At 37.1% G+C, this 27,422-nt stretch overlaps 1 protein-coding gene across 3 annotated transcripts in view; it reads right to left on the bottom strand.

Moving 5' to 3' along the window:
- Nucleotides 1-25,720, bottom strand: part of DAB2IP (DAB2 interacting protein) — a 921,554-nt gene extending 895,834 nt beyond the window's left edge. For 2 of the 3 annotated variants that reach the window (XM_053695573.1, XM_053695574.1), the window contains exon 1: nucleotides 25,432-25,718. In XM_053695573.1, the coding sequence (XP_053551548.1) occupies nucleotides 25,432-25,552 (121 nt within the window). In that variant the 5' untranslated portion in view covers nucleotides 25,553-25,718. Of the gene's footprint in view, nucleotides 1-25,431 lie in introns of all 3 variants that reach the window. The other variant, XM_053695575.1, reaches the window with a different exon arrangement.
- Nucleotides 25,721-27,422: the final 1,702 nt, after the last annotated feature.

Raw genomic sequence — 27,422 nt, 5'->3', positions numbered from 1 at the left:
TTAGTAACACATCACAATGGTGATACTGTAGATACTGATACAGTTAGTAACACATACCAATAGAGATACTGTAAATACTGATACAGTTAGTAACACATAACAATGGTGATACTGTAGATACTGATACAGTTAGTAACACATCACAATGGTGATACTGTAGATACTGATACAGTTAGTAACACATCACAATGGTGATACTGTAGATACTGATACAGTTAGTAACACATCACAATGGTGATACTGTAGATACTGATACAGTTAGTAACACATCACAATAGAGATACTGTAAATACTGATACAGTTAGTAACACATAACAATAGAGATACTGTAAATACTGATACAGTTAGTAACACATAACAATAGAGATACTGTAAATACTGATACAGTTAGTAACACATAACAATGGTGATACTGTAGATACTGATACAGTTAGTAACACATAACAATGGTGATACTGTAAATACTGATACAGTTAGTAACACATAACAATGGTGATACTGCAGATACTGATACAGTTAGTAACACATCACAATGGTGATACTGTAGATACTGATACAGTTAGTAACACATCACAATGGTGATACTGTAGATACTGATACAGTTAGTTACACATCACAATGGTGATACTGTAGATACTGATACAGTTAGTAACACATCACAATGGTGATACTGTAGATACTGATACAGTTAGCAACACATCACAATGGTGATACTGTAGATACTGATACAGTTAGTTACACATCACAATAGAGATACTGTAAATACTGATACAGTTAGTAACACATCACAATAGAGATACTGTAAATACTGATACAGTTAGTAACACATAACAATGGTGATACTGCAGATACTGATACAGTTAGTAACACATCACAATGGTGATACTGTAGATACTGATACAGTTAGTAACACATAACAATGGTGATACTGTAGATACTGATACAGTTAGTAACACATAACAATGGCGATACTGTAGATACTGATACAGTTAGTAACACATCACAATGGTGATACTGTAGATACTGATACAGTTAGTAACACATCACAATGGTGATACTGTAGATACTGATACAGTTAGTAACACATAACAATGGTGATACTGCAGATACTGATACAGTTAGTAACACATACCAATAGAGATACTGTAAATACTGATACAGTTAGTAACACATAACAATGGTGATACTGTAGATACTGATACAGTTAGTAACACATAACAATGGTGATACTGTAGATACTGATACAGTTAGTAACACATCACAATGGTGATACTGTAGATACTGATACAGTTAGTAACACATCACAATGGTGATACTGTAGATACTGATACAGTTAGTAACACATCACAATAGAGATACTGTAAATACTGATACAGTTAGTAACACATAACAATAGAGATACTGTAAATACTGATACAGTTAGTAACACATAACAATAGAGATACTGTAAATACTGATACAGTTAGTAACACATAACAATGGTGATACTGTAGATACTGATACAGTTAGTAACACATAACAATGGTGATACTGTAAATACTGATACAGTTAGTAACACATAACAATGGTGATACTGCAGATACTGATACAGTTAGTAACACATCACAATGGTGATACTGTAGATACTGATACAGTTAGTAACACATCACAATGGTGATACTGTAGATACTGATACAGTTAGTTACACATCACAATGGTGATACTGTAGATACTGATACAGTTAGTAACACATAACAATGGTGATACTGTAGATACTGATACAGTTAGTAACACATCACAATGGTGATACTGTAGATACTGATACAGTTAGTAACACATCACAATAGAGATACTGCAGATACTGATACAGTTAGTTACACATCACAATAGATATACTGCAGATACTGATACAGTTAGTAACACATCACAATAGAGATACTGTAAATACTGATACAGTTAGTAACACATAACAATGGTGATACTGTAGATACTGATACAGTTAGTAACACATCACAATGGTGATACTGTAGATACTGATACAGTTAGTAACACATCACAATGGTGATACTGTAGATACTGATACAGTTAGTAACACATCACAATAGAGATACTGTAAATACTGATACAGTTAGTAACACATCACAATAGAGATACTGTAAATACTGATACAGTTAGTAACACATCACAATGGTGATACTGTAGATACTGATACAGTTAGTAACACATCACAATGGTGATAATGTAGATACTGATACAGTTAGTAACACATCACAATGGTGATACTGTAGATACTGATACAGTTAGTAACACATCACAATGGTGATACTGTAGATACTGATACAGTTAGTAACACATCACAATTGTGATACTGTAGATACTGATACAGTTAGTAACACATCACAATGGTGATACTGTAGATACTGATACAGTTAGTAACACATCACAATGGTGATACTGTAGATACTGATACAGTTAGTTACACATCACAATGGTAATACTGCAGATACTGATACAGTTAGTAACACATCACAATAGAGATACTGCAGATACTGATACAGTTAGTTACACATCACAATGGTGATACTGTAAATACTGATACAGTTAGTAACACATTACAATAGATATACTGTAAATACTGATACAGTTAGTTACACATCACAATGGTAATACTGCAGATACTGATACAGTTAGTAACACATCACAATAGAGATACTGCAGATACTGATACAGTTAGTTACACATCACAATGGTGATACTGTAAATACTGATACAGTTAGTAACACATTACAATAGATATACTGTAAATACTGATACAGTTAGTAACAGTAACACATCACAATAGAGATACTGCAGATACTGATACAGTTAGTTACACATCACAATGGTGATACTGTAAATACTGATACAGTTAGTAACACATAACAATGGTGATACTGTAGATACTGATACAGTTAGTAACACATCACAATGGTGATACTGTAGATACTGATACAGTTAGTAACACATCACAATGGTGATACTGTAGATACTGATACAGTTAGTAACACATAACAATGGTGATACTGTAGATACTGATACAGTTAGTAACACATCACAATGGTGATACTGTAGATACTGATACAGTTAGTAACACATCACAATGGTGATACTGTAGATACTGATACAGTTAGTAACACATCACAATAGAGATACTGTAAATACTGATACAGTTAGTAACACATCACAATAGAGATACTGTAGATACTGATACAGTTAGTAACACATAACAATGGTGATACTGTAGATACTGATACAGTTAGTAACACATCACAATGGTGATACTGTAGATACTGATACAGTTAGTAACACATCACAATGGTGATACTGTAGATACTGATACAGTTAGTAACACATCACAATGGTGATACTGTAGATACTGATACAGTTAGTAACACATCACAATGGTGATACTGTAGATACTGATACAGTTAGTAACACATCACAATAGAGATACTGTAAATACTGATACAGTTAGTAACACATCACAATAGAGATACTGTAGATACTGATACAGTTAGTAACACATAACAATGGTGATACTGTAGATACTGATACAGTTAGTAACACATCACAATGGTGATACTGTAGATACTGATACAGTTAGTTACACATCACAATGGTGATACTGCAGATACTGATACAGTTAGTAACACATCACAATGGTGATACTGTAGATACTGATACAGTTAGTAACACATCACAATGGTGATACTGTAGATACTGATACAGTTAGTAACACATCACAATGGTGATACTGTAGATACTGATACAGTTAGTAACACATCACAATAGAGATCTCTTTATTTGTTCCTTTGCCTTGAGATCAATAAGGGGGCAACAATATTTGGAAACAGAGATATTTTAATATTGTATTTTTTCAACCTTTTTCTCGCAATAGAGATTCTGTAGATACAGCTAGTGCTAGTGCAACAAGCCAGCAAGTGATTGTTTTTTTGTTTTGTTTTTAATTATTTATGGAATTAATTTTAATATGGTCAGAATTGGACAAAATAATGGTGAAGATTCTGACACTGAAATGAACTTGCTTATAAGGACATTGCTAAATAAATATAGCATACACTTGAACTTATAAAGCCATTCCCATCTGTAGAAAACAAGCAAACCAACTACATTTTTCTCGTATGCATTCTGTGGATGTCCGTTTAAACAGTAACAAGTCTCTAAAGCACTTTGCAACAAACAATCAAAGATGCCATCTCTCTTTTCTTAAGCATCTCAAGAAACTCCTGTTTAAAAAGCAACTTAAATCACACGCTTGAGAGTTAAATCCCCTCTGCCCACCAGCCTTATAAATTTTAATTCTCTCTCTAGCACCTATGGATTACTGAGCCTTTTTTCCTTTGTTGCAAGTTGAATTCTACTTTTAACTAGAATGCACTCTCAGTCAATGTTTTCTAAGAAAAGCTCTGTATAAAAATAATTATTGCAAACTCTCAGATCCTGCTGTCGGCTAAACAAACATAAGAGACAATGCAGGATTTTGTAGAGAGTGAGAATGTTTTTTATACAAATAGAGAACTGGTTCATTTCTTACACTTGGTGAGATGCACAGATAACACCTGCTGTATATTTTATGTTACTATGACTATTTCATTTACATTACAGTACATGCTGGCCCAATGTTATATTTAAAGGGATATAGTAAAAAAATATATTATTATAAAGTGCATCATTACATAAAAAATAAAATGTCTAGAAACGTACAAGTCCAGCCTTAAATGAACGGGGAAACCCGAACATTTTCTTTCGAGATTTCAATAGAGCAAACAATTTTAATCAACTTTCCAATTTATTTATATTATCAAATGTGCTTCATTCACCCGTTATCCTTTGTGGAAGGAACATTGGCAGCTACCAGAACACATCTAGTTAGCCAATCATAAGAGACAAATGTGCGCCGGAACCAATTAGCAGCAGCTCCCACTAGTGTAGGATATGTTTGTATACTTTCCCACAAGGAATACTTAAAAAAACAAAGCACATATGAAAGTATCATTTACTTTTAAAGTATCTTAAAATGATATGTTCTATCTGAATCATGCAGGTTTAATTTTGACTTTCCTATTCCTTTAAATGTACATATTATGACATGTTCTACTCTGAAAAATCCCAAAGTCACGTGTGTATGTGTCTATGTAGATGTATGTGTGTGTAATTGTATGTGTGTATATGTGTAGTGTGTGTGTATGTGAGCATGTATATGTGTGTGTGTATATGTGTAGTGTGTGTGTATGTGAGCATATATATGTGTTTATCTCTATGTAAGTGTATGTATGTGTGTATATGTGTAGTGTGTGTGTATATGTGTGTGTAATTGTATGTGTGTATATGTGTAGTGTGTGTGTATGTGAGCATGTATATGTGTTTATCTCTATGTAAGTGTATGTATGTGTGTATATGTGTAGTGTGTGTATGTGAGCATGTATATGTGTTTATCTGTATGTAAGTGTATGTATGTGAGTGTGTATATGTGTGTGTGTATTTGCCTATGTATATGTGTGTGTGTATATGTGTAGTGTGTGTATTTATGTGAGCATCTATATGTGTTTATCGGTATGTAAGTGTATGCATGTGTGTGTGTGTATTTGTCTATGTATATGTGTTTGTGTATATGTGTAGTGTGTGTGTATGTGAGCATGTATATGTGTTTATCGGTATGTAAGTGTATGTATGTATGTGAGTGTGTATATGTGTGTGTATTTGTCTATGTATGTGTGTGTATGTGAACATGTATAGGTGTTTGTATGTAAGAGTATGTATGTGAGTGTGTATATGTGCGTGTGTGTATTTGTCTATGTATATGTGTGTGTATATTTGTAGTGTGTGTGTGTATGTGAGCATGTATATGTGTTTATCTGTATGTAAGTGTATGTATGTGAGTGTGCATGTGTGTGTATTTGTCTATGTATATGTGTGTGTATATGTGTAGTGTGTGTATGTATGTGAGTGTGTCTATATGTGTGTGTGCATTTGTCTATGTGTGTGTGTAATTGTATGTGTGTATATGTGTAGTGTGTGTGTATGTGAGCATGTATATGTGTTTATCTGTATGTAAGTGTATGTAAGTGTGTATATGTATGTGTGTATTTGTCTATGTATATGTGTGTATATGTGTAGTGTGTGTGTATGTGAGCATGTATATGTGTTTATCTGTATGTAAGTGTATGTATGTGAGTGTGTATATGTGTGTGTGTGTGTGTATTTGTCTATGTGTGTGTGTGTATATGTGTAGTGTGTGTGTATGTGAGCATGTATATGTGTTTATCTGTATGTAAGTGTATGTATGTGAGTGTGTATATGTGTGTGTGTATTTGTCTAGGTATATGTGTGTGTATGTGTAGTGTGTGTATGTGAGCATGTATATGTGTTTATCTGTATGTAAGTGTATGTATGTGAGTGTGTATATGTGTGTGTGTGTATTTGTCTATGTATATGTGTGTTTATATGGGTAGTGTGTGTATGTGAGCATGTATATGTGTTTATCTGTATGTAAGTGTATGTATGTGAGTGTGTCTATATGTGTGTGTGTATTTGTCTATGTATATGTGTGTGTGTAATTGTATGTGTGTGTATATGTGTAGTGTGTGTGTATGTGAGCATGTATATGTGTTTGTATGTAAGTGTATGTATGTGTGTATATGTGTGTGTATTTGTCTATGTATATGTGTGTGTGTATATGTGTAGTGTGTGTGTATGTGAGCATGTATGTGTTTATCTGTATGTAAGTAAGTGTATGTATGTATATGTGTGTGTATTTGTCTATGTATATGTGTGTGTGCATATGTGTAGTGTGTGTGTATGTGAGCATGCGTTTATCTGTATGTAAGTGTATGTATGTGTGTATATGTGTAGTGTGTGTGTATGTGAGCATGCATATGTGTTTATCTGTATGTAAGTGTATGCATGTGAGTGTGTATGTGTGTATTTGTCTATGTATATGTGTGTGTGTAATTGTATGTGCGTATATGTGTAGTGTGTGTGTATGTGAGCATGTATATGTGTTTATCTGTATGTAAGTGTATGTATATGAGTGTGTATATGTGTCTATGTATATGTGTGTGTGTATATGTGTAGTGTGTGTGTATGTGAGCATGTATATGTGTTATCTGTATGTAAGTAAGTGTATGTATATGTGTAGTGTGTGTGTATGTGAGCATGTATATGTGTATGTATGTGAGTGTGTATATGTGTGTATGTGTCTATGTATATGTGTGTGTATATGTGTAGTTTGTGTGTGTATGTGAGCATGTATATGTGTTTATCTGTATTTAAGTGTATGTATGTGTGTGTATGTGTAGTGTGTGTGTATGTGAGCATGTATATGTGTTTATCTGTATGTAAGTAAGTGTATGTATGTGTCTATATATATGTGTGTGTGTCTATGTATATGTGTGTGTGTTTGTGTGTATGTGTCTATGTATATGTGTGTGTATGTGAGCATGTATATGTGTTTATCTGTATGTAACTAAGTGTATCTATGTGTGTAGTGTGTGTGTGTGAGCATGTAAATGTGTTTATCTGTATGTAACTAAGTGTATGTGTATATGTGTGTATGTGTCTATGTATATGTGTGCGTATGTGTCTATGTATATGTGTCTGTCTCTATGTATATGTGTGTGTATGTGTGTGTGTGTGTATGTATGTGTGTGTATGTACATATTTGTATATGTGTGTGTATGTGTATATTTGTATATGTATGTGTGTGTGTGTGTGTGTGTGTCTATGTATATGTGTGTGTATGTGTCTATGTATATGTGGGTGTGTGTATGCGTGTCTATGTATATGTGTGTGTGTATGTGTGTGTGTCTATGTATGTGTGTGTATGTATATATTTGTATATGTGTGTGTGTGTGTGTGTGTGTGTGTATGTATGTATATGTGTGTGTATATTTGTATATGTGTGTGTGTGTATGTGTATGTAATTGTATGTATGTATATGTGTAGTGTGTGTATGTGTATATTTGTATGTGTGTGTGTATGTATGTATGTATGTATATGTGTAGTGTGTGTATGTGTATATTTGTATATGTGTGTGTATGTATGTGTGTAATTGTATGTATGTATATGTGTAGTGTGTGTATGTGTATGTTTGTATATGTGTGTATGTGTGTGTAATTGTATGTATGTATATGTGTAGTGTGTGTATGTGTATATTTGTATATGTGTGTGTGTGTATGTATGTATATGTGTAGTGTGTATATTTATATATGTGTATGCATGTATGTATGTATGTATGTATGTATGTGTGTGTGTGTATGTATGTATGTATGTATGTATATGTGTAGTCTGTGTATGTGTATATTTGTATATGTGTGTATGTATGTGTGTGTGTGTATGTATGTATATCTGTAGTGTGTGTATGTGTGTGTATGTATGTGTGTTTAATTGTATGTATGTGTATGTATGTATGTATGTATGTATATGTGTAGTGTGTGTATGTGTATATTTGTATATGCGTGTGTGTATGTATGTGTGTGTGTTTAATTGTATGTATGTATATGTGTAGTGTGTGTATATTTGTATATGTATGTATGTGTGTGTGTGTGTGTGTATGTATGTATATGTGTAGTGTGTGTATGTGTATATTTGTATATGCGTGTGTGTATGTATGTGTGTGTGTTTAATTGTATGTATGTATATGTGTAGTGTGTGTATATTTGTATATGTGTGTATGTATGTGTGTGTGTGTATGTATATATGTAAGTATATGTGTAGTGTGTGTATGTGTATATTTGTATGTGTGTGTGTATGTATGTGTGTGTAATTGTATGTATGTATATGTGTAGTGTGTGTATGTGTATGTATGTATATATGTAATGTATGTATGTGTATGTGTATATTTGTATATGTATGTATGCGTGTGTGTGTATATGTGTTGGTATGTATGTATGTATGTGTGTGTGTATGTATGTATGTGTGTGTGTATGTATGTATGTGTGTGTGTATGTATGTATGTGTGTGTGTATGTATGTATGTGTGTGTGTATGTATGTATGTATGTATGTATGTGTGTGTATGTATATGTGTTGGTATGTATGTATGTATGTGTGTGTATGTATGTATGCGTGTGTGTGTGTGTGTGTGTGTATGTGTGTGTGTGTGTGTATGTATGTATGTATGTATGTGTGTATGTATGTATATGTGTGTGTATGTATGTATGTATGTATGTATGTATATGTGCAGTGTGTGTATGTGTATATTTGTATATGTGTGTATGTATGTATATGTGTAGTGTGTGTATGTGTATATTTGTATATGTGTGTAGTGTGTGTGTGTGTGTAATTGTATGTATGTATATGTGTAGTGTTTTCTAACTTGCACTAGTTTATTTTCACAGGGCTGTACTTCATATAGCTGAGTATTTTATGGCCCCTTTCTGAGGTTAAGTACTGGATCTAACATATTCCATATGTCCCTCCTAAAGTTTAGATGCCACTGATATGTCTACATAATTTGCTTTTACTCAGCAACTTATATATTTAAAAGGACAATCTAGAGCAGTGATTTTCAACCTTTTTTTTTGCCGTGGCACACTTTTTTACATTAAAAAATCCTGCGGCACACCACCATCCCAAAATTTTACAAAATAATACATTGTAGCTTAATACAGTGTATATATATCCAATCAGCCAATAGGATTGAGCTCAAATTCTATTGGCTGTTCCAATCAGCCAATTGAATGTGAGGTCAATCCTATTGGCTGATTGCATCAGCCAATAGGATTTTTCCTACCTTAATTCCGATTGGCTGATAAGATTCCATCAGACAATCGGAATTCAAGGGACACCATCTTGGATGACGTCACTTAAAGGACCAGTCATTCAGTTGTCAGCCGTCGGATGAAGAGGATACTCCGCGTCGGATGTCTTGAAGATGGACCCGCTCTGCTCCGGAAGGATGAAGATAAAAGATGCCGCCTGGATGAAGCCTTCTGCCGGTCTGGATGTCCTCTTCTGGCCGGATAGGATGAAGACTTCAGACCCTCTGGAGGACCACTTGTGCCCGGCTGGGTGAAGACGTCTCAAGGTAGGGTGATATTCAAGGGGGTAGTGTTAGGTTTTTTAAGGGGGGATTGGGTGGGTTTTAGAGTAGGGTTGGGTGTGTGGGTGGTGGGTTGGGGGGGGTAATGTATTTTTTTTTACAGGTGAAAGAGCTGATTACTTTGGGGCAATGCCCCGCAAAAGGCCCTTTAAAGGGTTATTTGTAATTTAGTATAGGTTAGGGAATTTTATTATTTTGGGGGGCTTTTTTATTTTATTAGGGGGACTAGATTAGGTGTAATTAGTTTAAAATTCTTGTAATTGTTTTTTTATTTTCTGTAATTTAGTGTTTTTTTCTCCGTAATTTATTTTATTTAATTTAATTGTAATTAATTGTAGGCAGTTTAGGTAATTAGTTTAATGATAGTGTAGTGTTAGGTGTAATTGTAACTTAGGTTAGGGTTTATTTTACAGGTAAATTTGTATTTATTTTAACTAGGAAGTTATTAAATAGTTAATAACTATTTAATAACTATTGTACCTAGTTAAAATAAATACAAAGCTTCCTGTAAAATAAATATAAATCCTAAGCTAGCTACAATGTAACTATTAGGGTTATGGTTAGACTTAGGTTTAGGGGTTAATAAATTTATTATAGTGGCGGCGGCAGATTAGGGGTTAATAACTATGTAGGTGTCAGCGATGTTGGGGGCAGTAGATTAGGGGTTCATAAGTATAATGTAGGTGGCGGCGGTGTCCGGAGAAGCATATTAGGGGTTAAAAATATAATGTAGGTGTCAGCGATAGCGGGGGCGGCAGATTAGGGGTTAATAAGTGTAAGATTAGGGGTGTTTAGACTCGGGGTTCATGTTAGGGTGTTAGGTGTAGACATAAAATTCCTTTCCCCATAGGAAACAATGGGGCTGCGTTAGGAGCTGAACGCTGCTTTTTTGCAGGTGTTAGGTTTTTTTCAGCCAGCTCAGCCCCATTGTTTCCTATGGGGAAATCGTGCACAAGCACGTTTTGCCAGCTTACCGCTACCGTAAGCAACGCTGGTATTGAGGTGAGATGTAGAGCTAAATTCTGCTCTACGCTCACCTTTATGCGGCTAACGCCAGGTTTAAAAAAACCTGTAATACCAGCGTTACTTTAGGTGAGCGGTGAGCTGAAACTAAGCGTTAGCAACGCACCCCTGTTACCGCAAAACTCAGAATCTCGCCGAAATGTATTTATTTCCGGGCATGGAGAGTCCACAAAGCATTCTAATTACTAGTGGGATATTCACTTATGGCCAGCAGGAGGAGGCAAAGAGCATCCCAGCAGAGCTGTTGAGTATCACTTCCCTTACCCATAACCCCCAGTCATTTGGCCGAAGGGAAACGGAAAAAGAAGATAACATAAGGGTATAGAGCTGCCTGAGGACTAGACAAAAAAAACTGCTGTCATAATTTGAATAAGGGTGGGTCGTGGACTCTCCATGCCCAGAAAGAAAGAAATTTATCAGGTAAGCATACATTTTGTTTTCTTTCCTATGGCATGGAGAGTACACAAAATTTTCTAATTACTAGTGGGAACCAATACCAAAGCTGGAGGACACAGAATGAATAGGGAGGGAGAACAAGACAGGTGGACCTAAACTGAAGGCACCACCGCATGAAGAACCTTTCTCCCAAAAGAAGCCTCAACTGAGGCAAAAGTATAACATTTATAGAATTTGGAAAAAGTATGAATAGAGGACCAAGTGGCTGCTTTACAGGTATGCTCCACAGAAGCTTCATTTTTGAAAGCCCATGTAGATGAAACAGCTCTAGTGGAATGAGCAGTAATTCTCTCAGGAGGTTGCTGTCCATCTGTCTCTAAGCTAAACGGATAACACTTCTCAACCAGAGAGAAAGAGTGGTAGAAGTGGCCTTCTAACCCCTACGCTTACAAGAAAAAGGCAATAAACAGGGCAGAAGTCTGCCGAAAATCTTTTGTTGCTTGAAGAAAAAATTTAAGAGCATGCACAACATCCAAGTTATGCAAAAGACGTTCCTTCTGGGAAGAAGGGTTAGGACAAAAAGAAGGAACAACAATTTCCTGATTAATATTGCATCCAACACTACCTTAGGGAGAAACCCCAGATTAGTACGAAGGACCACCTTATCAGCAGGAAAAATAAGGTAAGGGGAATCACTCTGCAGAGCCGAAAATTCTGTGAGCAGAAGAAATAGCAAGAAACAAAACCTTCCAAGATAGTAATTTAATACTAACAGAATGCATCGGCTCAAACGGAGCCTTCTGCAAAACTCTGAGAACAAAGCTAAGACTCCAAGGAGGAACAACAGATTTAAACATAGGCCTGATTCTGACCAAGGCCTGAACAAAAGACTGAACATCTGGAAGAACTGACAGACATTTATGCAGAATAATAGACAGAGCAGAAATCTGACCCTTTAAAGTACTGACTGGCAAACCCATCTCCACACCCTCTTGAAGAAAAGCCAAATATTGAGGAGCCCTTACTTTGTTCAAAGAAAAAGCTTTTGAATCACACCAATGAAGGTATTTACACCATACCCTATGGTAAATTCTGTGAGTAACCGGTTTACGAGCCTAAAGCATAGTATCTATGACTTTCTCAGAGAAGCCTCATCTAGCCAAACTTAGTTCAATCTCGAAGCAGTCAGCTTCAGAGAAACCAGATTTGGATGAAGAAAAGGACCCTGAAGTAGAAAGTCCTTCCTGAAAGGTAACCTTCACGGCGGAAGAGATGACATCATCACCAGATCCTTGAACCAGATCCTGCGATGCCATGCAGGAGCTATTAGAATCACAGAAGCTCTCTCCTGTTTGATGCGAGCAATTACTCGTGGAAGCAACGCAAATGGGGGAAACAGGTATGCTAGATTGAAGCTCCAAGGAACCGCTAGAGCATCTACCAGAACGGCTTGAGGATCTCTTGACCTTGAACCCTACTTTGGAAGCTTGGCGTTTTGACGAGACACCATCAGATCCAACTCCGGAACCCCCACCTGAGAGTTATTATTGTGGAAACCTCTGGACGGAGTGCCCACTCTCCGGAATGAAAAGTCTGCCTGCTTAGAAAATCCGCCTCCCAGTTGTCCACCCCTGGTATGTAGATTGTAGAGAGATGGCAATCGTGAGACTCCGCCCACTGAAGAATGCGAGACACCTCCTTCATTGCCAAGGAACTACAAGTTCCTCCCTGGTGATTGATGTAGGCCACCGAGGTGATGTTGTCTGACTGAAATCTGATAAATCTGACCAAAGCTAGTTGAGGCCAAGCTATTAAAGCATAGGAAATTGCTCTCAAATCCAAAATGTTTATTGGAAGAGATGACTCCTCTGAAGTCCACAGACCCTGTGTCTTTAAGAAACCCCAAACTGCTTCCCAGCCTAACAGGCTGGCATCCGTGGTCACAATCACCCAGGAAGGCCTCAGGAAGCATGTGCCCCAAGACAGATGGTCCTGTGAAACCCACCATGAGAGTGAGACTCTTGTTGGGGAATACAAATGTATCTTCTGCGAGAGATCTGAGTGGTCCCTGTTCCATTTTCTGAGCATGCATAGCTGCAGAGGTCTCAGATGGAACCAAGCAAAATGAATGATGTCCATGGAGGCAACCAACAGTCCAATCACTTCCATGCATTGAGCAACAGATGGACGAATAGCAGACTGGAGAGACAGGCAAGAAACATGAAGCTTGGATTTTCTGACGTCAGTCAGAAAAATCTTCATGGACAGGGAATCTATGATTGTATCTGGAACAAGGGAACTCTTTCCCGGATTCACTTTCCACTCGTGGGAAAGTAGAATAGACAACATCTTGGTATAAAATCTTGCTAGTTGAAAAGATGGCACTTGAACTAGAATGTCATCTAGATAAGGCACCACAGCAATACCCTGGGACTTCACCACTGCCAGAAGAGCCCCCAGAACCTTTGTAAAAATTCTGGGAGCTGTAGCAAGTCCAAGAGGAAGGGCAACAAACTGGAAATTCTTGTCCTGGAAAGCATACCTTAGATACTGGTACAGATCCCTGTTAATAGGAACATGAAGATTCGCGTCCTTCAGCTCTAGGGTCGTCATGAACTGACCCTTTTGGACCAAAGGAAGAATAGAACGGATGGTCTCCATCTTGAAGTACGGAACCCTGAGGAATTGATTGAGATACTTTAGGTCCAGAATGGGACGAAAAGTGCCCTCCTTCTTGGAAACTACACATAGATTTGAATAGAATCCTAGACCCTGTTCCTTTAGAGGAACTGGAACAATCACTCCCAGGGATGATAGGTCCTTTATGCAGTTTAAGAAGGCCTCTCTCTTTATCTGATTCACAGATAACCTTGACAGGTGGAACCTGCCCCTGGGAGGACAAGATTTGAAATTTATTCTGTAACCGTGGGATACTATATCTATGGCCCAAGGATCTGGAACATCACGTATCCAAGCCTGCTGAAAAAAAGAAAGAAAGCCTGCCCCCACTTGATCCATTACAGGATTGGGGCGGCCACTTCATGTTGATTTAGAATCAAAGGAACGCTTCTTAGTTTGCTTCCCCCTATTCCAAGGCTGACTGGACCTCCAAGAAGACTTGTATTGATCCGACTTGGAAGAGGAAGACTTCTATCCCTTAAAGTTATGAAAGGAATGAAAATTAGAATTCTGGTGACCCTTAGGTCTATTCTTTTTATCCCGAGGTAGAAAAAAATCCTTTCAACCTGTAATGTCAGAAATTTCTGCCAGACCTGGTCTAAACAAGGTTTTACCCTTATAAGGCAGAGATAAAAGCTTGGACTTGGATGTAAAATCTGCAGACCAAGATTTTAACCAGAGAGCTCTGTGAGCTAAAACAGTAAAACCAGAAATCTTAGCACCCAACCTAAGAACTTGCATGTTGGCATCAAAAATAAAGGTATTGGATAGCTTTAGAGCCTTGATCCTGTCTTGGATCTCCACTATAGTAGTCTCCTCTAGGATAAGATTAGATAAATCATTGCACCAATAAGATGTTGCCCCACAACTGTAGCAATACTAGCAACAGGTTGCCACTGTAACACCTGATGAATGTTCATCTTCTTCAAAAAAAGCTTCACGCTTCTTATCCATGGGATCCTTGAAAGAACAACTATCTTCAATAGGAATAGTAGTTCTCTTAGCCAGAGTAGAGATAGCTCCCTCTACCTTGGGCACCATGCGCCACGAGTCACGAATAGAGTCAGCAACAAGAAACATGTTTTTAAAAACAGGGGACGGTGAAAAAGGAATCCCTGGTTTATCCCATTCCTAAATTTATAATATCTGACATATGGTCTGGAAAAGGAAATACTTCCAAGGATGAGAGTACATCATATACCCTATTAAGCTTACTAGACCTTTTTGGATTCTCCGCAACAGATTTGGATTCTTCCAAAGTAGCAAGAACCTCCTTCAAAAGAACTCAAAGGTGTTCTAACTTAAATCTGAAATTAATTTCATCTGAATATGCAGAATTTGTCACTACAGTATAAGAATCTGACAATTCCCCCTCAGAAGCCACTGAAGAATTATCCTCATCAGATAATTGAGACAAACTGACTAACACAGCTTTAGCGGAGTCAGCCTTACTAACATTAATATGTTTAGATTTCCTCTTACGCTTACCAGAAACCTTTGGAAAAAGCTGATAAAGCTGCAGAAACAGCAGAAGTAATCTGCACAGCGAAATCCCAGGTAAAAAAACACCCCCAGGAGGTTGAGAGGAACCACAGGGCATTGCATGTGAAGCTTGGGAAGCTGGAGGGGAAATCGGAGGCGTAGCTAGGATAACACTATCCTGAGAGACAGATGGCTCAGGGAGAGACATCTTATCTTTAAACATTAAAGTTTTATTTAGACATGAAGAGCAAAACTGTACGGGAGGAATTATCTTAGCCTCCAAACACAAGAAGCATTTTTCAAATTATTCAACTTCAGTATTAGTGTTCATAATTGTGCATCAGTGATTGCAATAAGTAAGAAGTAAAACAAACACCTGTCAAACACTTCATACATTCTCCTATATCTGAGCCCCCAATAATAAATAATGCCTCTTTTCACATAAAAGCAGTGCCCCTAAAACAGATTCAAATGCTTTCCACAAGGATTTAACCCCTATAGTGCCGGTACTGTCAAACCTAGAAGGGAAAGCACGTACCTATGGATCCTGCTCTGTCAGACAGGAGCTGTTTTCTGAGGCAGCTTCACCATATTTACCATGGACCTATAGAAAAGAAAGAACAGAGTAACCAACCCTGACTTTCTATAATAGGGGTAGCAATAATGTTAGAAGTTTAAGCAAAAACCACCTCGCCATCTTCTAACTGCTAATAGCCACCATTACTCTTACTAAAGAGATTTACATGGACACAGCATAGCCCCAATCCTTGCTTGCAGGGAAAAGTACCCATTAAAAGGATTACAATCTTCAGACACCATCTTCGCCATCCTCCCGTGATCAAGGCAAAGAGAATGACTGGGGGTTATGGGTAAGGGAAGTGATACTTAACAGCTCTGCTGGGGTGCTCTTTGCCTCCTTCTGCTGGCCAGGAGTGAATATCCCACTAGTAATTAGAATGTTTCGTGGACTCTCCATGCCATAGGAAAGAAAAACATTGACCTGCCGCTGCCTGCACTGATGTCATGTGAGTGTGATGTGATTCTAATCTTCACTAGTGTCTCTGTCTACAGGGGTTACGGCACTTCCATCATGATCCCTGACTCTGAGCCTGACTGACTGTGATTGGCTTTGGCGGTTGGCGCCCTGCACGCATAATGGCTCCGCTCCGTTCCTGACTGCACGTGTAGTCTGCTCAATCAGCTTGTGACTGCACGTGTAGTCAGTCAGTGTGAGAGACTGAGTGAGAGACGAGTGACGAGCAGAGGCAGCTGAGCAAAGTAGGGCGGCTAGAGATGGCTACTGACCTCACAGGGTGATGACTGTAATGTACAATTAAACTGAAGCTTAAACCTATAGGCATGCGTATGTATGTATGTGTGTATGTCTGTGTGTGTATTTATGCATGTATGTCTGTATGTATTTATGCATCTATGTGTGTGTGTGTGTGTGTGTGTATGTGTGTATGTCTGTGTGTATGTATGTGTGTATGCATTTATACATGTGTGTGTGTATGTCTGTGTGTATGTATTTATGCATGTATGTGTGTATGTATGTATGTATTTATGCATCTATGTGTGTGTGTGTGTGTGTGTGTGTATGTCTGTGTATGTATGTGTATATGTATTTATACATGTGTGTATGTATTTATGCATGTATGTGTGTGTGTATAGATATGTATATGTGTGTATATGTCTGTGTCTATGTATTTATGTGTGTATGTATTTATGCATGTATGTTTGTGTTTATGTGTGTGTGTGTGTGTATGTATTTATGTATGTATGTATGTGTTTATGTGTGTATGTGTGTATGTCTGTGTGTATGTATTTATGCATATATGTTTGTGTTTATGTGTGTATGTATTTATGCATGTATGTGTATGTGTATTTATGCATGTATGTTTGTGTTCATGTGTGTGCGTATGTATTTATGCATGTATGTTTGTGTTTATGTGTGTGTGTGTGTATGTATTTATGCATGTATGTTTGTGTTTATGTGTGTGTGTGTATGTGTGTTTGTTTGTGGAACCAGCAAATTACAGGCCTTGTTACTACTGCGTTGGGGGGGTAAACAGTGTCACTATACAGTATATACAGTACCACTATATACAGTACAGGGGGACTGGACCATGTCACAGACTACTGTGGTCACTATATAAAGTACATAAAAGCACACACAAACACACATACATGCATACATACATACATAAAAGCACACATACATACATACATACATACATAAAAGCACATTCACACATACATGCATACATACATACAAGCACACACATACATACACAAAATCACACACACATTCATACAGACAAGCGTACACACACACATTCATCCATAAAAGCACACACACACATACATACATAAAAGCACACACATACATACATAAAAGCACACACACACACATATATACATACATAAAAGCACACACAAACATACATACACATATACATACATACACAAAAGTACACACACACGCACATATATACATACATACATAAAAGCACACATGCATACACAAAAGCACACACACACATACATACAAGTACACACACAAAAGCACACACACACATACATACACAAAAGCACACACATACACACATACATAAAAGCACACACATACACACATACATAAAAGCACACACACACACACACACATACACATACATACACAAAAGTACACACACACACACAAACACACACACACACATACACATACATACACAAAAGCACACACACACATACATAAAAGCACACACATATATACATACATACACAAAAGCACACACACCTATACATACATGCACAAAATCACACACACATACATACATACACAAAAGCACACACACACACACACATATATATATATATATATATATATATATATATATATATATATATATATATATATATATATATATATATATATATAGAGAGACACATGCACAAAAGCACACATACATACATACATACATACATACACAAAAGCACACACAGACACATACATAAAAGCACACACACACACACACATATATACAGACATACATACACAAAAGCACACACACACACATACATACACAAAAGCACACACACACACATATATATATATATATACAGGCATACATACACAAAAGCACACACACACACATACATACATACATACATAAAAGCACACACACACATACATACATACACAAAAGCAGACACATACATACATAAAAGCACATACACACACATACATACACAAAAGCACACTACTGTGGTCACTATATAAAGTACATAAAAGCACACACAAACACAGATACATGCATACATACATAAAAGCACACATACATACATACATAAAAGCACACACACACACACACACACATACATGCATACATACATATACAAAAGCACACACACACATACATGCATACATACATAAAAGCACACACACACACACACACATACATACATATACAAAAGCACACACACACACATACATGCATACAAGCACATACATACATACATAAAAGCACATACATACATAAAAGCACATACACACATATATACATACATAAAAGCACACACACACATACATACACATATAGATACATACACAAAAGCACACACACATACATAAAAGTACACACACATGCACATATATACATACATACATACACAAAAGCACACACACACACGCATACACAAAAGCGCGCACACACACATACATACACAAAAGCACACACATACATACATAAAAGCACACACACATATATATACATACATACACAAAAGCACACACACACAAACACACACACATACATAAAAGCACACACACACACACATATACATACATACATACACAAAAGCACACACACATGCATACACAAAAGCACACACACACATATATACATACATACACAAAAGCATACACACACACATACATACACAAAAGCACACACACGCACATATATACATACATATATAAAAGCACACACACACACACACATACACAAAAGCAGACACATACACACACACATACACAAAAGCACACACACACACGCATACACAAAAGCACACACACACGCATACACAAAAGCACACACATACACAAAAGCACACACACACATACAAACACACACAAAAGCACACACACATACATACACAAAAACACACACAAAAGCACACACACACACACACATACATGCATACACACACACAACAAAGCACACACACACACACACAAACATACATACATACATACATACACAAAAGCACACACACATACATACATACACACACAAAAGCACACATACACATACACAAAAGCACACACACACACGCACACACATACACAAAAGCACACACACACAAAAGCACACACACACAAAAGCACACACACACAAAAGCACACACACACAAAAGCACACACACACAAAAGCACACACACACAAAAGCACACACATACAAAAGCACACACATACAAAAGCACACACATACAAAAGCACACACATACAAAAGCACACACACACAAAAGCACACACATACATACATCAAGAGAAAACAGAAAGCTTAGGAGAGAAAAGCCTGGACAAGGAATAACAATGAGTTAGGGCAAGAGAAGTTTTCTGTGGAACAATGTGAATAGTTGCAGCCATCACAGTGAGGGCAGCAAGCTGAAGATATGACTGCCCCACAGACTCTCAATATCTGACCCTTTTATATGAGAGACATGACCTAACAAAGTGTACATAACAACATCTGTCATTAGCTAATAGGCTGCAAATCTGAACTCACAACTATATATACAGGAAATGTATTGCCAATAAGGAAACATCAAACACATTTCACCATATCTTGAGAGAGCAGTATAATTATTCCTATGTCACGCTCTAATTCTAGGATCTTGGTATGTTGAGCTAAGTGGATAGCACCTTCCATTCAAGTAGATTAAAGTGAAGACTGTTGACTATGTCATTATTTATATTTCTTTTTGCTCCGTTTCCATGGCAACCACTGAAGGACATCATAGGCCTTTCTCCAGTTTTTCTAGGTTCAATAGGAAGAATGTGACGGCACAGTCACAAAATAGTTTTCTTTTTTTTAAGCTACTAACCGAAAAGTATCATCTAAGTGTGCAGGACAATAGGCGTCATCTGTCATGCACATTAACATGACTCAGTACTGTGAGGAACACAGGTGAGTGCAGCTAAGTATCTTACAAAGAAACAAACTGAATAAGCCTCAGTACATCACATATAAATATAGGGACATGATAGACACACCTAACTGTTGTCATGGGTCTTTATTTTAAGAGTAAATATTGAGTACAAAATAAAAAGACAGAAATAAAAATGTGACTCAATGTTCTCAACGAAGAGGGACAATAAACCATTTGTCTCATTGTCAAAAACATGTTCTATGTTCAATCAGTTTAAACAGTGATACAAACTGAACTGATGTTTCTCAGACGATTATTCTATTATAAAAATATGTTGTGCTCTTGTACAAAGCCACCACTGTAGGGCATATTAATATTCATGTGCGGCTAGTTTATGATGCAAGTGAACAATACAGAGAATTCCATCCAAGAATGCAGAAATGAACACTTGATAATCAACGTGTAATGACAGCCACAGGTGGAACTTAACGTTTGGCACCCAAATCTAACCACCTGCATCTGATTACAAGTTGCTACCCAAAAAAAATCACTGAATTCTTGTTCATATGAACGTTTTCTGTACCAGGGCAACAAGAACCAATGCCACTTATTTTGTTAAAGCATTGTTTAGTATCAGATTTTCTTGACAAACCCAAAAAGCTAAAACTGCTTGTTTCACTTACAAGACCACTACACACAGTAGAGGCACATAATCAATAAATGCAATATAAATAGACAATGCAAAAGCACAGTAGTAGTAGATTTTTGCTTTCTGACATATTTCAAAGTTAGTTTTATTTTCCTTCCCATTGTACCATGTGACAGTCATCAGCCAATCACAAATGCATATTCTGTGAATCGTGCACATGCTCAGAAGGAGCGGGTGCCTCAGAAAGTGTAAATATAAACAGATTGTGCATATTTAGATCATTTGAAAGGTGTTTAAAATTTTGTGCTCTATCTGAATCATGAAAGTTTAATTTTGACTTTAGTGTTCCTTTAACAGAATTCCCGAAAATTTTTTGATGCACATCATATTCAAAATAATTTGTAGTATAGCCACACATTCTTATGCAGTGAGGAACTCCTGGACTTTGCCATGAAAGCTATAATATCTCACTAGCATTACCACATACCATAAATATGCTAGAATATCTCACTAGTATTACCACATACCATAAATATGCTAGAATATCTCACTAGTATTACCACATACCATAAATATGCTAGAATATCTCACTAGTATTATCACATACCATAAATATGCTACAATATCTCACTAGTATTACCACATACCATAAATATGCTATAATATCTCATTAGTATTACCACATACCATAAATATGCTATAATATCTCACTAGTATTACCACGTACCATAAATATGCTATAATATCTCACTAGTATTACCACATACCATAAATATGCTATAATATCTCACTAGTATTACCACATACCATAAATATGCTAGAATATCTCACTAGTATTACCACATACCATAAATATGCTAGAATATCTCACTAGTATTATCACATACCATAAATATGCTAGAATATCTCACTAGTATTACCACATACCATAAATATGCTATAATATCTCATTAGTATTACCACATACCATAAATATGCTATAATATCTCACTAGTATTACCACGTACCATAAATATACTATAATATCTCACTAGTATTACCACATGCCATAAATATGCTATAATCATTAAATCTCAGTGGTTCTTACCTGGGTAGTGGAGCAGCCTGGCAATGTCCAGACTACTGGGATTTATTGTTAATTTATTTTTTTAATCTGTTTGCTAGCTATGCTATACAACAATGTTTTTTATAATGTTTATTTATTTTTTAAACGTGGGAACCCTGTTAAAGGGAATGGGATAATAATGGGATATAATCATGAGAAAGCCTTAACAAGACACTTAAAGGGACACTCAATCAAAATTAAACTTTCATTATTCAGATACAGCAGCCATTTTAAACAACTTTCCAATTTACTTCCATTAAAAAAAATGTGCACAGTATTTTTATATTTAAACGTTTTGAGTCACCAGGTCCTACTGAGCATGTGCAAGAATAAGTGTGTATGCATTTGTGAATGGCTGATGGCTGTCACATGGTACGTGTATGCATTTGTGATTGGCTGATGGCTGTCACATGGTACAGGGGGGGTGGAAAAAGACATAACTTTTAAAATTGTCAGAAAAAAAATCTACTACTCATTTGAAGTTCAGACTAAGTGATATTGCATTGTCTTGTTATCTTGCATTTGTTGATTATGCAAATCTACTGCAAGTTCTTTGTCGCTATACACAATTAGTGATGCATAGAATTGTAATGTGTAATAACCATTACGCTGATTACTAGTTAACTATCTTGGTTATATTAGATTTTTAGCTACATACAATAAGTAACAGCTGAGTTTTAAAATATTTTTTTGTTCTGCAACATCCTTTGGTGACATCATATTTGTTCTTTTTGCACTTCTAATACATTGTTACACTCAGGGATTTTACCAGAGTACATGAATGTTTCAGCAATTCCTGATAGGGCCCTAAATATAACCCCTGTAGGCAAAACCTGGGAGCTCACTATCTAGCAATACTGTTTTTAGTTGTTTCATGTTACAGGGTTCAGACCTCAGCTGAGGGTGTCACTTGCAATTAGAGCTGATGGTGAAACAAAACTATTCATTTGAGTATAAACTCTGTTGGTCTTGAAAGGACTTTGTTGACATTGTCGGTGCCATTGAGACTATACATTATCTTTTATTTCTTTAAATGCATAATCCTGTACCAAGGGTGTTACACTCATATAATTGACATCATTACAGTAATGTTATGTGCAGGTTAGCATTATCAGCACCAGCACATTTCCTGTGGCTGATTTGGTGTCAAGTGCAGATAAGAACCAGCTCTCGGGCACAGATTATACAAATGCACTGCTCATATAAATACACAACCAGGGGTAGAGCTTGTTTTAGTCAGTACATTTGTTACAGGATAACGTTACACCAAACACTACACACTCTGTAGACAAATAAAGCGCTTTATCTCTTATTCTGAGACCTTACTTTTTGTTTTGTGGGCTTCACTTTGTATTTTCTTTAGGCACAAGAGTGAGAAAGTGCCAGATCCATGACACAAATTAAACGCTTCTTCTGACTCCTAAGTAGTTCTGAAACTGATAAAGTGTCTGTCCTGTGCGGCTCCTGAACTGAGATAACACGTTTCTGTCAAAGCAGATTCTAATGTAATGTTTGTAGCAATGCAGTCCTTTTATTGGTGAATATTGCCTCATATCTTTATTATATATATTATTGTGTAATCTGCCAGCAGAAAACAGATTGAGTGTTTGAGTAATGTTAAACACATTTACCTACAAATTATACAAACATAGGATTACTTTACTGACACAATATTGCAATTTATGATACATTTATGCCCAACCAGATAATACAGGTTTGAGTTTTACATGTTTTTATCATCTAACTTGCTTCATTCTCTTGACATTGTTTGTTTAAAGCATATTTAAGTGTGCCTCTCTCTTGCCATTGGCTCAAAAGCTAGTTACCATCAATGCATTGTTGCTCTTTCAATAAAGGATCCAAAGAGAATAAAGCAAATTTGATAACATTGTAAGTTCTTTTTTTATTGCATTTTCTATCTGAACACTGAAAACAAATGACTTTGGGTTTCATGTCTCTTTAATACATTCAGTAGGTGCTCCCCAGCCTACCTACCTACACTGATCTGTCAGACTCAAAACACAACTGTCATTACCTCATCTTGCAAGTCTGCTGCGGCTCCTAGACCTGCTACTCTGTGTAGCTGTGCATGCCCCTTTAATACATTCAGTAGGTGCTCCCCAGCCTACCTACCTACACTGATCTGTCAGGCACAATACACAACTGTCATTACCCCGTCTGCTGTGGCTCCTAGACCTGCTCCTCTGTCTGTGTAGCTGTGCATGCCCCTTTAATACATTCAGTAGGTGCTCCCCAGCCTACCTACCTACACTGATCTGTCAGACACAAAACACAACTGTCATTACCCCGTCTTGCAAGTCTGCTGCGGCTCCTAGACCTGCTACTCTGTGTAGCTGTGCATGCCCCTTTAATACATTCAGTAGGTGCTCCCCAGCCTACCTACCTACACTGATCTGTCAGACACAAAACACAACTGTCATTACCCCGTCTTGCAAGTCTGCTGCGGCTCCTAGACCTGCTACTCTGTGTAGCTGTGCATGCCCCTTTAATACATTCAGTAGGTGCTCCCCAGCCTACCTACCTACACTGATCTGTCAGACACAAAACACAACTGTCATTACCCCGTCTTGCAAGTGTGCTGCGGCTCCTAGACCTGCTCCTCTGTCTGTGTAGCTGTGTATGTCCCTTTAATACATTCAGTAGGTGCTCCCCAGCCTACCTACCTACACTGATCTGTCAGACACAAAACACAACTGTCATTACCCCGTCTTGCAAATCTGCTGCGGCTCCTAGACCTGCTCCTCTGTCTGTGTAGCTGTGTATGTCCCTTTAATACATTCAGTAGGTGCTCCCCAGCCTACCTACCTACACTGATCTGTCAGACACAAAACACAACTGTCATTACCCCGTCTTGCAAGTCTGCTGCGGCTCCTAGACCTGCTCCTCTGTCTGTGTAGCTGTGTATGTCCCAGCAGCCGGTAATAGTAATTTGGTCGTCCAGGGCTTTTCCTGCTGTTCACAGACATGTTTAACTTTGCTTTCCCCGGAATAAGAACTAAATGAACTTTTGCTTGAAATTCCTTTAGCACAAATGATTTGAAGAATATAAATGTGTAAGTTAGTGTGAGACTCAGGTCTGGGCAAAGCCACAGCTCCGAGCTGTGCAGGGAGAGAGCTGGAGGGATTCTTCCAAAAAGATAAACTGCAAGTCTGAAAGGTTGTGAGAAAGTAAAGGGGAACTGGAACAAATCCAGGACTGGAGTGAACTGACTTGGGAAATGTGTCACAGCTAAAACAAACACATAACCCAGCTTGCTGTGACCTCTGCACAATAAGGCAGTTTTATGCCAGGGGACTGCATGTGCAGGAATGTAAAGAGGTTTCCGCAGTGCATGATATGTTATAGAATAACTTCCAAGGCGACCCCTTGCTGAAAAGTATGTTCGCCAAATGTGTGAGCGTCACTTCACACAGTAACATGAGAACAGGGCCAGAGCTTTAATGAGAACTTCAGAACCTAAGTACACCCCAGAGGCAAGTGCTGACTGTTTCACATCCCACAGAGAAACAAAAACACCACTCACTCACCTGTGGTTTTGCTTTTATCTGCTTCTGGCATTTATACACATGTATTTCATCATCATATATTGTTCCTGTTGCTGTACAGGGTTGCATTGGGAGTTCTACTGTAAAGGTAACAAATTCAACTTTTTAAAAAAACAAAACAAAAAACTTTGAAGCATGTTTCTGCCCTTTAGAAATCAATATAATCATCAGATAATCCAATATGAGTGTTTGTGATTTCCTGTCAGATTGCAGTTGCTTCATAGGATGGGGTAGGCGATGCTGATTTTAAAGGGATGTTAAACAGTCTGTTTCATTGTGCTTATTAATAGAAATAATTGAAATATTTAAATGGATTTTACCTTTTTATTTTATTTTTCCTACAAGTGTGCAGTGTTGTTTACTTCCTATCATAGCTTTACAAGGAGGAAGTGAACTCTGCAGGAAGGTTTATCTTAGCCTGATGTCATAAAACTTATAGGCTGGTTACTATTAAGTGAATAGACTAGATATCAGGGAGTAAGATTTGTTCATGATCAAACAGAAGGTAACCTAAGTTTCAAAGATGACGGGAGAGGGCTACCCTGAAAACAAGTAAGTTATTTGCTGTTTTCTTTACACTATTTGTTTCTTTTTAGGTTTTCTTTGATGTAACATATTTGTTTTTACAGAAGGAGCACTGTTTAATATTCCTTTAATGTGAGTAATGTAAAATGGACTGGCTAGACAAACTGCATCAAAACTTGCTATTAAAAACAAATTTTAGTCTACAAGAGGTAGGGAAGCAATCAGATAAAATAAATAAACATCTAAACCACTTATAATGATAAATTATATTAGTATGCATATATCAAAATCAAGAAGAACTCTAAAGGCAAGTTTACACTGAGCATTCACCAACTTGGTTGTTTTTGAAAGAATATTAGCTTGTGGGAAAATGTCGCTAAGCAAATCTAACCTGATGGTATAAAAACCTTGTTTTGTGCATCACCTGGCAGATGACAGAAATGGTCCTTAATGTCACAGTGCTGCATAATATCTTGTCAATTTATAAAAAAATGCCAGTAATAATCATGATCTAGCTGCAAACATCATTGGTAAGATTACATATGCGGTGGCATCCGTGAAAGCCAGCGACGCCGTTTTTTTTACGCGGTTTTGGTATCACATATACAAATTAGCCAATAGGATTTCAGTAACTCTCATCCTATTGGCTGATTTGAATTTGAAGACTCAAATCAGCCAATAGGAATGCAAGGTACCCCATATTTAAACTTGTACCTTGAATTCAATCCTCAGTGTGCGGCGCTGATCATATGAAGAGGATCCCCA

This window comes from Bombina bombina, chromosome 12 (genome assembly GCF_027579735.1).
Source record: "Bombina bombina isolate aBomBom1 chromosome 12, aBomBom1.pri, whole genome shotgun sequence".
In the NCBI taxonomy this organism is placed as follows: Eukaryota; Metazoa; Chordata; class Amphibia; order Anura; family Bombinatoridae; genus Bombina; species Bombina bombina.
The sequence above is the reverse complement of the archived record's forward strand: the minus strand, read 5'-3'. Positions and strand labels throughout refer to the sequence as shown.